Source organism: Staurois parvus, unplaced genomic scaffold, assembly GCF_062004578.1.
Source record: "Staurois parvus isolate SC_StPar_1 unplaced genomic scaffold, SC_StPar_1.0 ptg000659l, whole genome shotgun sequence".
Taxonomy (NCBI): Eukaryota; Metazoa; Chordata; class Amphibia; order Anura; family Ranidae; genus Staurois; species Staurois parvus.
The window spans coordinates 1,026,076-1,041,146 of NW_028318455.1; the positions used below are offsets into that span (position 1 = coordinate 1,026,076).

At 41.8% G+C, this 15,071-nt stretch overlaps 1 protein-coding gene across 2 annotated transcripts in view; it reads left to right on the plus strand.

Annotated features, from left to right (window-relative positions):
• The window catches only part of CACTIN (cactin, spliceosome C complex subunit), a 201,940-nt gene that overhangs the window by 39,000 nt on the left and 147,869 nt on the right, over positions 1 to 15,071 (plus strand). For both annotated transcript variants that reach the window (XM_089694313.1, XM_089694314.1), the window contains exon 2: positions 10,978 to 11,404. In XM_089694313.1, the coding sequence (XP_089550439.1) occupies positions 10,978 to 11,404 (427 nt within the window). The remainder of the gene's footprint in view (positions 1 to 10,977; positions 11,405 to 15,071) is intronic.

The following is a 15,071-nucleotide window of genomic DNA, read 5'->3' on the forward strand; positions in this document are numbered from 1 at the left end:
ATGAATGCACCCTACAACAAAAACTACTACATCTAGTATTTTGTATGACCTCCATGATTTGTAAGGACAGCACCGAGTCTTCTAGGCATGCAGTGAACAAGTTGGTGACATATTACAACATCTTTTTCCATTCTTTAAGAACCACCTCTTTTAGATGCTGGATAGAGAGTAATGCTCAACTTGTCTGTTCAGAATAGGTGTTCGATTGGGTTCAGATCAGGTGATATACTTGGCCACTGAATTGTTTTCACTTTGTTCTTCTTCAGAAATGCAACAGTGACCTTTTAGATGTGTGTTTTGGATCATTGTCATGTTGGCAAAGTGCACAATGGCCAAGGGCACGGAATGATGGTAGTATCTTCTCTTTATATTAGAGAAGCAGCCCCACAGAAGGACACTGCCACCATCATGTTTCACTGTAGGCACCATGCATTTTTTTTGTACTCCTCATCTTTGCGACGCTATACAGTTTTGAAGCCGTCATGTCCAACAACATTTATCTTGGTCTCATAACTCCAGAGTACAGAGTCCCAGTAGTCGTCTTCATTTTCAGCATGGGTCCTGGCAAATTCTAGGCAGGCTTTTTTGTGCATGGGCTTTGAGAGGCTTTCTTCATGGAAAACACCCATGCTGCAGTGTACTCCCTATTGTGTCACGGTAAACAATCGCCCCAGTTTGACACGAAACTGCAATGAACTTGCATGGCGATTTTTCTTCAACCCTTCTCATCAGGAGATGCTCCTGTCGAGGTGTTAACTTCCGTGGACAGCCTGGATGTTCTGTGAGATGGTTGTAGTTCCATCTTTGTTAAATTTTTGTATCACTTTTGCTACAGTATTGTGACTGATATGTAAAGCTTTGCTGATCTTCTTGTAGCCTTCACCTTTCTTGTGTAAAGAAATTATTTTGTTTCTCAGACCTTGGAACATTTCTCTTTCATGTGGTGCTATTGCTGACAGCATGAAATGGGAAGGGGTTTTCTTTAAGTAACGCCCTTTTATAATCCACTGTCTGCTGGACACCTGTTTAATGAATAATTAAACTCACCTGTAGTTGAATTCTTGTTAATTAGGATGTTTTTGGCTAAAATTTAGCTTTGCTTCTATGACTTTCATTGGGGTGTATTCATTTTTGCAACATGGCCTTAAATTAATTTGTTAGGAAAAATAATTTTTTGTGTGTGCAAATTAACAAACCTTGTTTGCAATCAATGGCCCACATTTGTGGGTATATTTTTTAGTATAGTGTCCCATAGAAATAGTTGATTCTGAAAGGAAAGTAAAGGTTTTCTGACAAATCTGTTGAGGTGTACTCATTTATGCTGAGCACTATGTGTGTGTGTGTGTGTGTGTATGTTGATCTGTCACATAAAATCCCAATAAAATACATTTTACGTTTTTGGTTGTAACATGACAAAATGTGGAACATTTTAAGGGGTATGAATACTTTTTCAAGGCACTGTATAGGTCAGTGAGTTTACCATCTGCTGTAAGTCAAGTTACTAGAATCACATGAGTCGAAAGAAAAAAGAGAAAATCCGGGGGAATCCTCTTGAATCGAGAACTGCGAGGTCCTAGGGCAGTAGGGGGCAGGAAAAATAGGAAACAAAGTTTAAACACTGCCTTCAATCTGGGGTGGAGAGAAGTAGGAGGAAAAAAAGTACAGGGGGGAATGAGGAGAGGGGTGGGAGTGGGTGGATAGGGTGGGACGAAAGGGGTGGATACTGATTCGAAGGGGCTAACATTCAATACTGAGCATAATTGGCCAAAGGTTGAATATAGGCCATGGATTCTACGACCTGTCCATGTCTAGTTCAATTACAGTCAACAAGCTCCTACCTGGGTATACAAGCCAGGCAACCTAATACAACTGTTTCTATCTGGAAGTATTTGAATCTGTTCCAGTATAACCATTTTCTGTTTAGGTCTGAGTTTCCATTTTGGACGGTAGCTGTAAGCTCCTCCATTTCCTGTATATCATTTACTATAGCAAACCACTGGCTCAAGGTTGGTGAAGATGAACATTTCCACAAACTAGAGATGCAAGCTTTGCATGCGTTTAACAACTGTATCATCATAGATTATTATTATTTTTTTGCAATTTCTTCATTTATAAAGTAGCAAGCATTCAGTAAGTGGTGAAAGAGCATGACAAGTAACCTTTACAATAATAGAACAATGACATAACAGGACAAATACATGACCGAGTACTGGAACAAGACAACAGCTCGTCTACAAAAGAATAACAATACAGAATGTCACTTCATATTAGATAGAGAACCAGCTGCATCTCATTGTAGAGTTTAGTAATATCTTACATACATTAAGCACTGCAGGTGTATGGTGGCACCTGGTGAGAATTTTGAAATTGTGTTCTTTTGTCCTTGTGAAAATTGAAGATTTCATGGTAAAATGGATTAATAGGCACTGTTGCTGCTCTTTAAATTCCCTTACCAACTCTTTCCCATCTCTATAAATGTATGGGCTTATATCCGTGAGGTGGAGAGAGTAGAAGGAGCGTATAGCTGAGAGAGGGCATGAGGGAGGGGGCCGGTATCGGAACAAAGTTTTTCAAATGAAGTCAGGGAATGCTGAAATCAGCAGTAATGTATAACAACTTAGAGCTCACAGTCCTGTGAAGGAAAAGTCCTCAAGTAGGATGAAAAACTAACGGAACCATGGTCTATGGGATGAGTCCTGTGCAGATCCAAATCCTGCAGTGGAGTATATAGGAGAGAGCAGGACTAGAAGTCAGTCCCGCTGTGAAAGCAGTGCAGCATGGACAGAATCCGTGGATGAACTGTGAGATGATGCCAGATGAGAGGGTTCCAGTGTGGTCAGGAAATAATGACAGCCCGATGGGGGGATGGCTTACTGGGTATTCAGTGAGGTGAAGAGATGAAGGACTCTGCAGCTCCTCGGCAGTAACAGATCAGAGGAAGATCCAAGTAGACATGCAAAGGAAACAAAGTAGCCAGCGTGCATGTGTCAATAAAATGTTGTAACAGTTTATTGAAAGCAAATATCCAAACTTACATCTAGGCAATGGAGGTGCAGTGTTATCGTAACTGCGAGATAACAGTCTGGCAGGAGGGATCACACAGAACTGCCATAGCTGTGTATGTTAGTGTGCGTTAAGCAGAGACAGGACCTGCCAAAATACCACGAGGCCACGGCATTACTGAAGCATATTGTCTCCCAGGCCGACATGGCATAGGACCATGAACATAAACAGCCAGTTTACCTGATTGAAGGCCTTCTCCGCGTTGGTCCCAAGGAAGATGCATGGTGTGGCTGAGGAGTTGGCCTGGTGAATAAGGTTCTTAAGTGTTGTCACGGGCCTTTTGCTTAGGAATGAAGCCCACCTGATCTAGATGGATCAGCCATGGTGTTTTTGAAGGTAGGTGGCCAGAATTTTTGTAAATAGTTTTAGGTCGATATTGAGCAAAGATATGGGCCAATAGCTGCTACACACTGATTCTTGCCCTCCTTAGGAATAACGGAAATCTGGGCCATTGAGGTGTTAGGAGGAAAGGAAGCAGTACGACCAAGGGCATTAAATGGTTTACACATATAGGAGCCCAAATGTGGGATCAGAAGTTTATAATATGGCAATATGAGGCCATCTGGGCCAGGTGATTTGCATGTCTTGGAAGCAGTTAGAGCAGTTTGGAGTTCCTTCATCATGATCAGGGATTCTGATTTTGCTAGACATGGTGGTGAGATGGAATAGGACATCCGAAAATATTTATCCAGGATGGATATGAATTCCCAAATAACAGAAGGAGTCTGTCACCTGGATTTGGGACGCAACCTGTGGCACAGGGGCTGGAATCAGGTCTAAGGGTAACAGGGTAGATTTAGCCTGATTAATCTTGAAACCAGTAAAGGATCCAAAAGGTATCAATAAGGGACATCAATCCCGTAAGGGAGTGGGATGTGTTGCCCAAGAATAGTAGAGCATCATCTGCGTATAAAGCTATTTTTTCTTCGACCTCACCTCGTTTAAACCCCTCTGTAGTCTGGTCTTCCATAATAGCTGCTGCCAATGGCTCTATCGCCAATGCAAAGAGCAAGGGCGATAATGGGCATCCCTGTCTCGTACCTCCTGTGTAGTGTAAAGGGGGAGGATAAGCCCTATAAAGCAGTTGAAGCCAAGAGATAAACTCATTCCTCAAATTAAATGTATCAAGAACCTGCCATAAATAGTGCCATTCCACACTATCAAAAGTCTTAGCGGCATCAAGTGAGAGAATGGCTCTATTACCCATATCGTCTGTCGGTAGCTGCAAATTAAGTTTTAACCTGCAAAGATTAATGTACATCGATCTATTGGGGATAAATCCCGACTGATCCGGGTGTATGAGTTTAGCAATTACTTTAGAAAGCCGTGTTGCGAGTACCTTTTGTAATAATCTTCAAGTCAGTAGGCAAAAGGGAAATAGGGAGGTATGATTCGGCCTGAGTAGGATCCTTCTTCGGCTTCAATAGAACTACGATGATCGCCTCATTCATGGAAACTGGGAGAGTGTCCTGTGCCACAGCGGTCCTAATTGTCTGCAAGAGTTCTGGGAGCAGTATTTCCCTGGACATCTTATAAACTTCTATGGGCAGGCCGTCACTACCTGGGGATTTGGAATTAGGGAACAAATTCACCGCCAGTTGCAAGTTCTCCAGAGATATCGGAGCATTTAGATTCTTCCTATCTGCTACCGAGAGCTGCGGAAGACTCACCCCAACAAGGAAGTCAGTGAGCCTATCCATAGAGTAGGATACTTTAGAGGAGCATAAGCAAGAGTAAAATGAGTTAAAGCCCTGTAGAATGGTATGAGTGTCTGTAGCCATCTGTGTTGGAGACAGTTTCAGTGCTGAAACATAGGTTGATGGCTGTTGAGACTTTGCTATAACTGCCAATAAGTGACCAGTTTTTTCCCCTTCCTCAAAGAAGATCTGAGAGGCAAAAAACCTTTTATTTTTTTACTGTTGCATTTGTATGGACCGATAAAATTATTGTGCGTTAATCCAAGCTTTTTCCGTTGCAGGGGTAAGGTTAGATAGATATTCCTGCTCTGCTTTATCTACTGCTGTACTGGCATCTTTTACCCATCGTCTGGTATTTTTATTCGGGGAAATCTGAATACAAAAGCCTCTAAAATAAGCTTGCAGAGCGTCCCACAAAATCATAGGTGAGGTTGAGTGCCTATTATCAATCAAAAAGTTTTGCAAGTGCGATTGTGTATGGTCAGTGTTGGGAAAAAGATTTAACCAGAAGGGATTAAGTTTCCACAATATTGGGTAACGAGAATACGTATGACGAGGACAATTTAACAGGCGAGTGGTGAGACAGAGCTCTAGCGAAATATTCAACTTGTCATCTCCGTGCCAAAGATAAGATCTATACGTAAAGAGATGAGTGAGTCAGAGTGACACGAGAATTGTGCTGCAAGTGGGTGTCTTCTCCGCCAGAGATCCATTAGGCCCACCTCGGCCACGTTGGGCAAAAGGGGTCAAGGCTCTGGGGCCTTGTGGACAATATTGTTTGTATAAATCAAGTGAAACATCAAGTACATTATTAAAATCGCCAACCACTATGACTGGTATTTGAGGATAGCATGCTATAAATCGAAATAAACACTGTAGAACCTCAGGATGGAAGGGAGGCGGAATATAGATGTTAGCTAAAGTAGACATATGAGTCCCAGTTTCACAACAGAAAAATGAATCTGCCTTTAAAGTCAATTTTTGTGGAGTTCACCTTTTAAAGGAGTATTACGGGAAATCAATATGCTCGCTCCTAGAATGAAACTAAACCAGAAATGTGGGATGTTGCAGTAAGTGTATAGATTCTTCAGTCAGATGTGTCTCCTGTAGGCCTAGTATAGCAGGTTTATGAAGGCTAACCATAGTGAAAATGACTGTTCTTTTCTTCGGGTCATGTAATCCCCTCACATTCCAGGAGAGAACTGTGTCTAAATGGATGGTCATTAGTATAGAGCAACATTGAGAACATGTTCCGGATCAAGAACCACTCTCTGATAGGAGGGAGAGGGCATATTTAAGGGGAACCCAGGAATCGGCAACCAGGCACTAGGGAGATCATACGGCAGTCCAATTAGAACGTGAAATAGTGGCAGACATAGGGTGTAGAGTACAGTGGACAAGCTAAGGCAACCGATAAATATGGTAGAACAAACAAAAACCTGAAACAATACAAAAAAGTTAAGGCCCAATCTGGAAATTTGTAAGTTGGCCTCAAAAATGCCCCACAGGGTCAAAATGGGGTATAAACAAGGACTTTCGCCAACAGTATCAGATAATCAACCAACTCGGATCTGTCGGAACATTCTTGATTAGCTCCAATAAAAGTGATGCAGAAAAGCTTATTCAAATGGATTTTCTGGTACCCTTTAATAGACCGATCAGGCGGCTTCTGGTTGAAGGTTGAGGTCATTAGGGTCCAACCAGTGAGATGCAGTTGCTGGAGAATACAAAAATTTAACTGAGCCATTAGTCACAACACGCAATTTTGCAGGATAGAACATGGAGTCTGCCACAGAAACGGAACGTAGACATCTTTTAACGTCCAAAAATGTGGCCCGCTTTCTCTAGACCTCAGGGAAAATAGACACTTTGGAGCCCTGGATTTCCATAGTTGTTTCCTGCCTAGCCAGGCCTAGGATAACATCTCTATCTTTATAATAAAGAAGCTTCAACAGAAAAGGTCTATCAGGGCCCCCTGGTGGCAGAGCCCTGGGAGGCACTCTATGTGCTCTTTCAACAGAAAAAAATGGAGTCAGATTATCTTTGCCAAAAGTAGTAGAGAGCCAATCTTCAATAAAGTCGACAGGGGCCTTACCCTCAGCTTTTTCAGGAATACCCACAATGAGCAAATAATTTCATCTGAGTCTATTTTCCATATCCTCAACTCTGGATGCATGCTCGGATGTTTTAGCAGTAATGGTGCGAACTGTTTACTCTAGGGGGATCAGTTCATCTTCTACTGTGCTCATTCTACCCTCCAATGCAGTGGCTCTTTCCCTTATCTTCTGCATATCATGTCCAATATGTAGGATATCCTCCTTCATGCCCTTAAATTCCAGGGTCAATTGTTTAAGTGAAGAGCCATAAGTGTGGACCGCAGTAAGCATTTCTTTTAGTGTGGGTGGTCCTCCTCTGAATTCCCTGTGAGGGCCCCAATGTACTCACTGCAGTCCCAGGGGAAGAGGCCCTTTAGTTAGGTGATCTGCATCAGAATGTCGTGAAGGGGAGGAGGACGCAGGATCCGAAGGTGGGTGGACCCTGTGCTGCGTGTGTGCATATTTCCCCAGCCTCGCGGCTGCATCTGTATGTCGGTCCCTCGTAGCACGCTGCGGTAGCGGGGTTCCACCATGTTGGGTAGGCCGCGCCGAAGAGGCACCTTCCTCCTGGTCATAGTCCTAGAGCACCGGTGCTGGTGTGGATCCATATTAACACATTACTTTAAAGTTGGACAATTGGGTTAATAATTCAAATTTTGTATTAGTGTTCCTAAACCCAGTACCCTGTATTCACTATATCATCTGGTCTCCCACAGTATACCTTCCTCCTTAAACCAATGTGTCAATAAAATGTACGGGACAGTCTTCCGTTTTCCTGGTACAGTAATTAACATGCTGTTCTGCTAAGTTTTAAATGTGAGTGTATTTTTGTATACTACACTATAATGGAATTCCTCCCTTTATTCCCTTTGCTTTAATTGGAGCCACTATCTATAGGAGAAAAAGAGCGATATAGTGCAGCTGGAGGAGGATAAAAGTGGAGCAGGTTTATGAGAGCAGGATCCATCTGAGAGCTTTACTACTGCTTTGGATATTGTTTCAAATGCTTATTTGGCTTCCCTAGCTGTACAGCAGAGAGTCCATTTCTTTTGGTGATTGTATGCACACTTGGGGAAAGTGTACGAATAATATATTGGTGTGAAGAGGAAATGGAGGATCTGCACATGAGCACGGAACATTTTGGCACTTATTTTGGGACTTGCAATAGCGTATAAAGACTGTCACGTTCAGTTTATTGATTCATTGGTGTAAAGAGGAAGTAGTGGATATAAATTAACATATTAAATATAAATAACTACATTAACACATTGGATAATTGAGTTAATAATTCACATTTGTACTAACATTTTATATTTGTCAGTGACATATATTTCTATGTAAAGAGGATGCAGTAGCATTGCATACTATGGTAGTAAGAAGCACGGTACACTTTATACATTTATGAATGGGTAGCTACACATACTGTATTCATGCAAGAAACGTTTTGCTACATTTTTATCTGTATTGGTATAAAGAGAAAGTGGTGAATCTGCATCCACACTGTACTCCATATACTTTTGACTATATTTTTTTCTTGTTCATATATTTTTATTCACACAGCATTCTGTTTGCATTACTATTTTAGCCATTGTGGTTTACATGTACGATAGCACTGTTTTTTTGTTTTTTTTAATTATTTTTTTTGTCTGATTTGATCGCCACAGCCCTGATTACAGCAGCTGTCATAGTTCATATTGTACTGATTTGGTGGAGGTCCTTAGTGCTGGTATTTTTCAATGTATGAGTAATTAAAACTTGCTAGATGTTCTAATCCAGCCATTCTCAACCAGGGTTCCTCCAGATTTTGCTAGGGACTCCCTGAGCTGTTGCTGACTGACTTCCCATCTGATGATGACTATGCTGTGCTACTAATGGTTAGCTGACAGCTAGCTTACAAAACTGACAGAAGCAGCATTGTGTCTCATTCCAAAACTGAATTTACTTCTGTAAAACTGTGATACAATCAGATAACCTGGAATTACAATATATTTGTACACGTTTCTCACAAATGTATACAATGAATACATTTCTAGCAAACCGCTACCTTTGAATACATTTGAATGCTATTTAACTATGTACAGTCATGGCCAAAAATATTGGCACCCCTGCATTTCTGTCAGATAATGCACCCCTTTGCCCATAACATTGTTGCAATTACAAATATTTAGGCATTCTTGCGTTTATTTATTTTGTTTGTATTGGTATGACACAAAGAAGTGGAGAAACAAAAAAAACAAATGTGACTCTTCACCAAAAACTCCAAAAATGGACTGGACAAAATTATTGGCACTCTCAATTTAATATTTGGTAGCACACTTCTTGGAAAAAATAAGTGAAATCAATTGTTTCCTGTAACCATCAATGAGTTTCTTACACCTCTACTGGAATTTTGGACCATTCTTCCTTCACTAACTGCTCCAGGTCTCTCAGACTGGAAGGTTTCCTTTCTTCAGCTGTTTTGAGATCTCTCCACAGGTGCTTTATGGGATTTAGATTTGGACTCATTGCTGTCCAGTTCAGTACTCTCCAGCGTTTTGTCTTAAACCATTATTGGGGTTTTTTTGACGTGTGCTTTGGGTCATTGTCCTGCTGTGAGACCCATGACCTCTGACGGAGACCCAACTTTCTGATATTGGGCCTTACATTGCACTCCAGAATTCTTTGGTAGTCTTCAGATTTCATAATGCCATGCACACAGTCAAGTCATCCGATGCCTGAAGCAGCAAAGCAACCCTAAAACATCAGTTAATCTCCACCATGTTTGAGTTTAGGGACTGTATTCTTTTCTTTAAAGGTCTCATTGCTTTTTCTGAAAACAGTAGAATGATGGGCTTTACCAAAAAGCTGTAATTTTGTTTTGTCTGTCCACAGCACATTCTCCCAAGAGGATTTTGGCTTCCTCAGGCAAGTTTTGGCAAACTCTAATTTGGCTTTTTTATGGTTCTGTGTCCAGCAGTGGGGTCCTCCTGGGTCTCCTAGCATAGTGTCCCTTTTCATTCAGATGGTGATGTGCAGTGCGAGCTGACACAGTTGTACCATGTGCCTGAAGGTTAGCTTGAATTTGTCTGGAAGTTGATCGAGGTTCGTTAGCCACCATTTGAGCAATCCTTCGTTGCCATCTTTGGTCAATTTTTTTTTTCCCCCACGTCCAGCGAGATTAGCTACAGTACCATTGGCTGTAAACTTCTTGACAATGTTGCGTACAGTGGACGTAGGAACATTAAGATCTCTGAAGATGGACATGTAACCTTGAGATTGTCCATGCTTTTTTTTTGCCACAATTTTTGTTCTCAAATCCTCTGACAATTATTCACTGTTCTTTCGTTTCTCCATGCTCCATGTGGGACACAGAAGCACACAACAGAAAGGTTTAGTCAAATTTTTCAGGCCGGTGTGATTTCTATATTGTTAGCATCTGTTAATTGATTCACAATTACAAATTACAGGAGCAGCACAAACTTGGAATGCAATTATTTCTTACAGTTTTGAGAAGGTGTCAATTTTGTCCAGTTCATTTTTGGAGTTTTGGGTGTAATGTGTCATATTTGACATTTTTGTTTCACCACTTTTTTGTGTCATACCAATAGAAACAAAAGAAATAAACATGTAATTTCTAGTTTTCTGGGCGAAGTGGTGTATTATGCCACTTGGTGGAGCCAGCAGCATTACACCAGTGATCTTTTTAACTGTCTGTAAGGGGATGTTCTGAGCACCACTGTAACATGAGTATTCTTCCCACTGGCCCCTGATGAATTGATTTTTGCAGGGGTTCCCTTGGAAATACATTTTTTGCAAGCGTTCCTCTGGGGTAAAAAGGTTGAGAGAGGCTGTTCTAATGCTTTACCACTCTATCCAAAATTTAAAAAAAAGTTTTACATTTAGCTTTAATAGCCTGCACTGTATTTTTGTTAAAAAAAGTCTGTTCAAAATTAACATAACAAATGTTTTTATTTTAACTATTGCTTAACTGTATCATTCTACCTATATAGTAATTTGCATGTTGCATAGTGCTGGCTCCTAGGTTTTTAAAGCTATCTTCTAGTTGGGGGTGAGATTTGCTGAGACCTGGATAAAGCACTGTGTTACGGTCTTCATTTGAATCTTTTGCTTTTGTCTTTAAGATCCAGATCTGGTGAAAATTACAAAATGAAAAAAGAAAAGAGGCAGAAGAAATCTCCATCCTCATCTGAATCTGATCAAGATGACAGAGGCAAAGCGCACAGCAAAAGGAGGAAATCAACATCTAGGTGCTCAGTGTCTTCAGTCTCTTCATCGCCAGCTAGGTCACAAAGCCCAAAGAGAATCTCTTTTGGAGGTCTTACACCGCAAGAAAGTTTGAATTTAAAAGATGAAAACAGGAAAAAAAAGGAAATTATGAAAGCTATGGAAACGCCAGAGGAAAAAAGAGCCAGGCGTTTAGCCAAAAAAGAGGCCAAGGAGAGAAAGAAGCGGGAGAACATGGGATGGGGAAAAGAGTACATGGGGTACACCAATACAGATAACCCATTTGGAGATAACAACTTGCTAGGCACTTTTACCTGGAGCAAGGTTAGATTACAAATTTTGCTGTTGGTTTCTTTGAAAAGTTTTGCTAGATAACCAAACACCTGTTACAGAAAGACATGCCTGTATGATGAATGCCTGTACTAATATGTTAAAACATTCCATTTAAATGCTATTGGCAGGGTTGCACAAGTTATATCCCCCAAAGCCCAGGACATGCAGTTCTGGGTACTGGGCAGGTAGTGTTTTGTAACATTTAGCCCTTCTGTGGTCAAATAGTAGGGTTTACATGTCAGGTAAAAGCATTCGGGCGGCTGCGCTATCTCCCGAATGCTTCCCCACAACCAGGTAAAGTGCCCGCCTTTGCTATGTATCCCAGGCTGCGCTTGCCCATTTGCGGGCCTGCAACTGGCATAGTGAGTTCCGCCAGGTAGAGGGGAGCAGACATGTTCGCACTCCTCCCAATCTTGTTCCTGACTCGGAAGTGGTGTGTATGACATCACTGTCCCCATGGACAGGTACGATCTGCACTGGATTATATTCAGTGGAGCACAGAGGAGACATACGGAGTCTTTTAGACCCTGGATGTTTTCTTTAAAGAGAACCTGTCCCCATAAAATCATCACAAAGGGGATTTTTTGTCCCTCTATGTAATGGAAAAAAAAAATGGGTAAAACTTTTTTTAAATTATAAAAAATTACAAGCATATATGCACATACAAACTTTATTGAACGCGTTGGGGCGCCTACGCATGAGAACGTTGTTGCAATACAGATATTACATTTCGCCTTGCACATCACAATGAGAGCAATAATTCTACCACCAGATCTCCTCCGTAATGTTAAACAGAAGACCTATAGTCTTTTAAAGCATCTCCTATAGAAAATATAGGGTACTGAAATTTGTCGCCATTTCACAGATGCACACAAATTTAAGGTTGTACATGTTTGGTATTTTACTCTGTGCAACCTCAGCTTTTATATTCTACAAAAAATTGGGTAATTTATTGCATTTTTGTACCTCCTTTTCAGTAATATAATGTGGCAGAAAAAATTGGAACTACCACTATTTTATTCTCTAAGGTGTCTGCTTTCAGAAAATACATAATGTTTTGGGGGTTTTATGTAATCTTCTGGCCTAATTTTTTTTTTAAACGTGTGCAAAAAATGAAAACCGGCTCTGGCAGTGAGAGGGTTACAGGTAAGTTCGCCTTTGGGAACACGTTACATGTTCTACCTGTTTTTAGGGTGGAACATGTAGCATGTTCCCTCTTCTGCAGTGGCTCAACGATCCAAGCCCTCTGTGTGACAGCAGTACAGGGATAAGTTACTTCTACCAACTGTCACTTTTTGAAAAGAGAGAGGTCATGTGGGGTTCTGCTCATACAGCCACGTCATTTATTCACAGAGTTTTGTGTATGAATTAACAACAAGTACCGACAACCTTTGCAGATGTCGGTTTGTAGTTCTCAAAAAACTATCACGGTGCTGTTGAACGCTCTGGTAGTTCATTGATTCTTCCTGTCGGTGTGAAACTGCCTGTCCATATGATGTACAGGCAGATATCTTACAGTCTGCTGGAGTCCTGCATGGCACCAGCGATTTTCTGAGCACTGGTGCAATGCTTTGCAGGCTCTCTTTTTCAAAAGTATGTACGTTTATTATTTTTTTTAAAAAGTGAACTTAATCCTTTAATGGAACGGACACCGGAACCTAATTTGGCTACTCGGCATGCGCTTGTACTGATCACCCAAGTGTTTCTGTGTGTGAGGGTAATTTGAAGAAATACATTTTTTTTTCCCTTATTGGGGCCGGCGCCTCATTTACTCGCTTAGCAAAAGCTGTGTCCCTGGGTGCGGTGCTGGAGACAAGCAGGGGAGATTAGTAGGAAATCAACAGCAGAATGTTAAAAACAAATTATAAACAAGTTTAAGTCACAATAAAGTTCCTTTCATTTCTATAAGCCCCAGACACTCCTAAAAGCACCTCAGATTTAAATACGGTTTTGGTTAAAAATATATATTTTTTTAAACAGGACAAGTAGATTGTCATTAGGGACCCTGATTTAGTCCCTTGAACACGTAGTTTTTTTAAAAAAAATTCCATACCCCTATATTAGTATAAACAGTTATATGTAGAATAGCATCAGTGGCTGAATGTTTTTTTGTTTTTTATTTTCCCTCTAAATAGTATGTTTTTAGTGTAGATGCACATGCGGTTGGCAATATTTACAGAGCAGGCTTAATAATCATGACCATGCAAAAGAAAAGAGCAGGGTGCCAGATGAATGTGTAATAAATAGAACAATACTTTATTGTAGCACACTTACATTGGAGCAACCTGTGAACAGCTCAATAGATCAAGATGGTGCGCAAGTACAGCTCTCTCCCATAAGGATGGATGGACATCCACTGTGAGACTCAGACGGGTCTGCTCGTGGGTGTGGACTGGTCATCTGTGAGGTCCAACCTGGGATCCACTCATGGATGGATGCCGGCAGTGTCCCTTCCCTCTAGTACCGCCAACAGAGACAAGTATGACAGGCACCGATGAGTGATAGATGGAAAGGCCACAATGTGTTTCGAGGCTCCGCCTCCTTCATCAAGCTGGTCCGCCCAGGGGGAAGAAGGAGAATTTATAGGCCGTGCACCTGGCCAAGTAGCCAATGAAATATGGGACAGTGGGCGGGGCTAGCCAAGCCAAACAACATGAACAGCTGAGGAAGCTAAGCCGTGCAATGATAGAACGGGATCGTCAAGGAAAGTATAACTATGAGAGGCTGTACAACTGCAAAGTCTCCTCCGCACAGGTGAATAAAAATACAGTACACTGAATAATGGCAATATTAACTACCCTGTAAAGCAATTAACTTGTAGATCAAGTGCTTTTACTCCCTGTGGGTCTGAAGTTATGTGTAAAACAAACAGCTCAATGTGTATTTTGACTGTAGAAATGCAGGAGTGTGTGCACATGTCGGAACCAAAGGGGGGGGGAAACCTACTTTTTTCTTTTTTTTTTTTTTTTTGCTGAAGATGGCGGCTATTGCTTGAAGCAGGTGAGCAAGCTAGTGTGCTGCAGGACAGTGTGTGTGTTCAGCCCCTGGGTAACTGTGCCTGTGGGGAGTAGGGGCCCTGGAAGCCAGAGTGCATGTTTATTTGGGAAACCTTGTTTTCTTCCTTGCTGCTTTAAGACTGCATGAAGAGGCACAGGTATCAGGGCTCAGCAAGCTGCTATGTCCAATAGAAAGTAAGGGGTGGGGAGCACAGCTAGGAGTGTGCGGCCACTGCCGTCAGGTCTACAGGATGCTGGACGGAGTCCCACTGATGCGGTTTCGCATGAGGAACCAGGTATGGCAAGTGGATCAGAGCCCCTGTATTTATCTGGTCTGACTACTGAGGGAACGTCTTATGTGTCCAAGCAGGACTTGGTGTCCGCACTAGTAGGCTTAGAGGACAAACTTGCAGCTATGTTCGCTTCCTTTATGCAGGGAGGAAATAAACATGGACAGTACCCCTCTCCAGAAGCCCCTCCGTTGTTGCATGTGAAATGGACGGAAGTCAAGGAACAGGCGGAGACCAACGAGGGTCATGTGCAGGACTCCACTTCTGAGGAGACAGAACCTGAGGAAATTGAGGGCCAGAGTGTGTCAGTGGCTTTATCTATGGCTCCAAAGTGTCCGCTACTGGACTCCTGGCAACATTTGCAGGGCACCC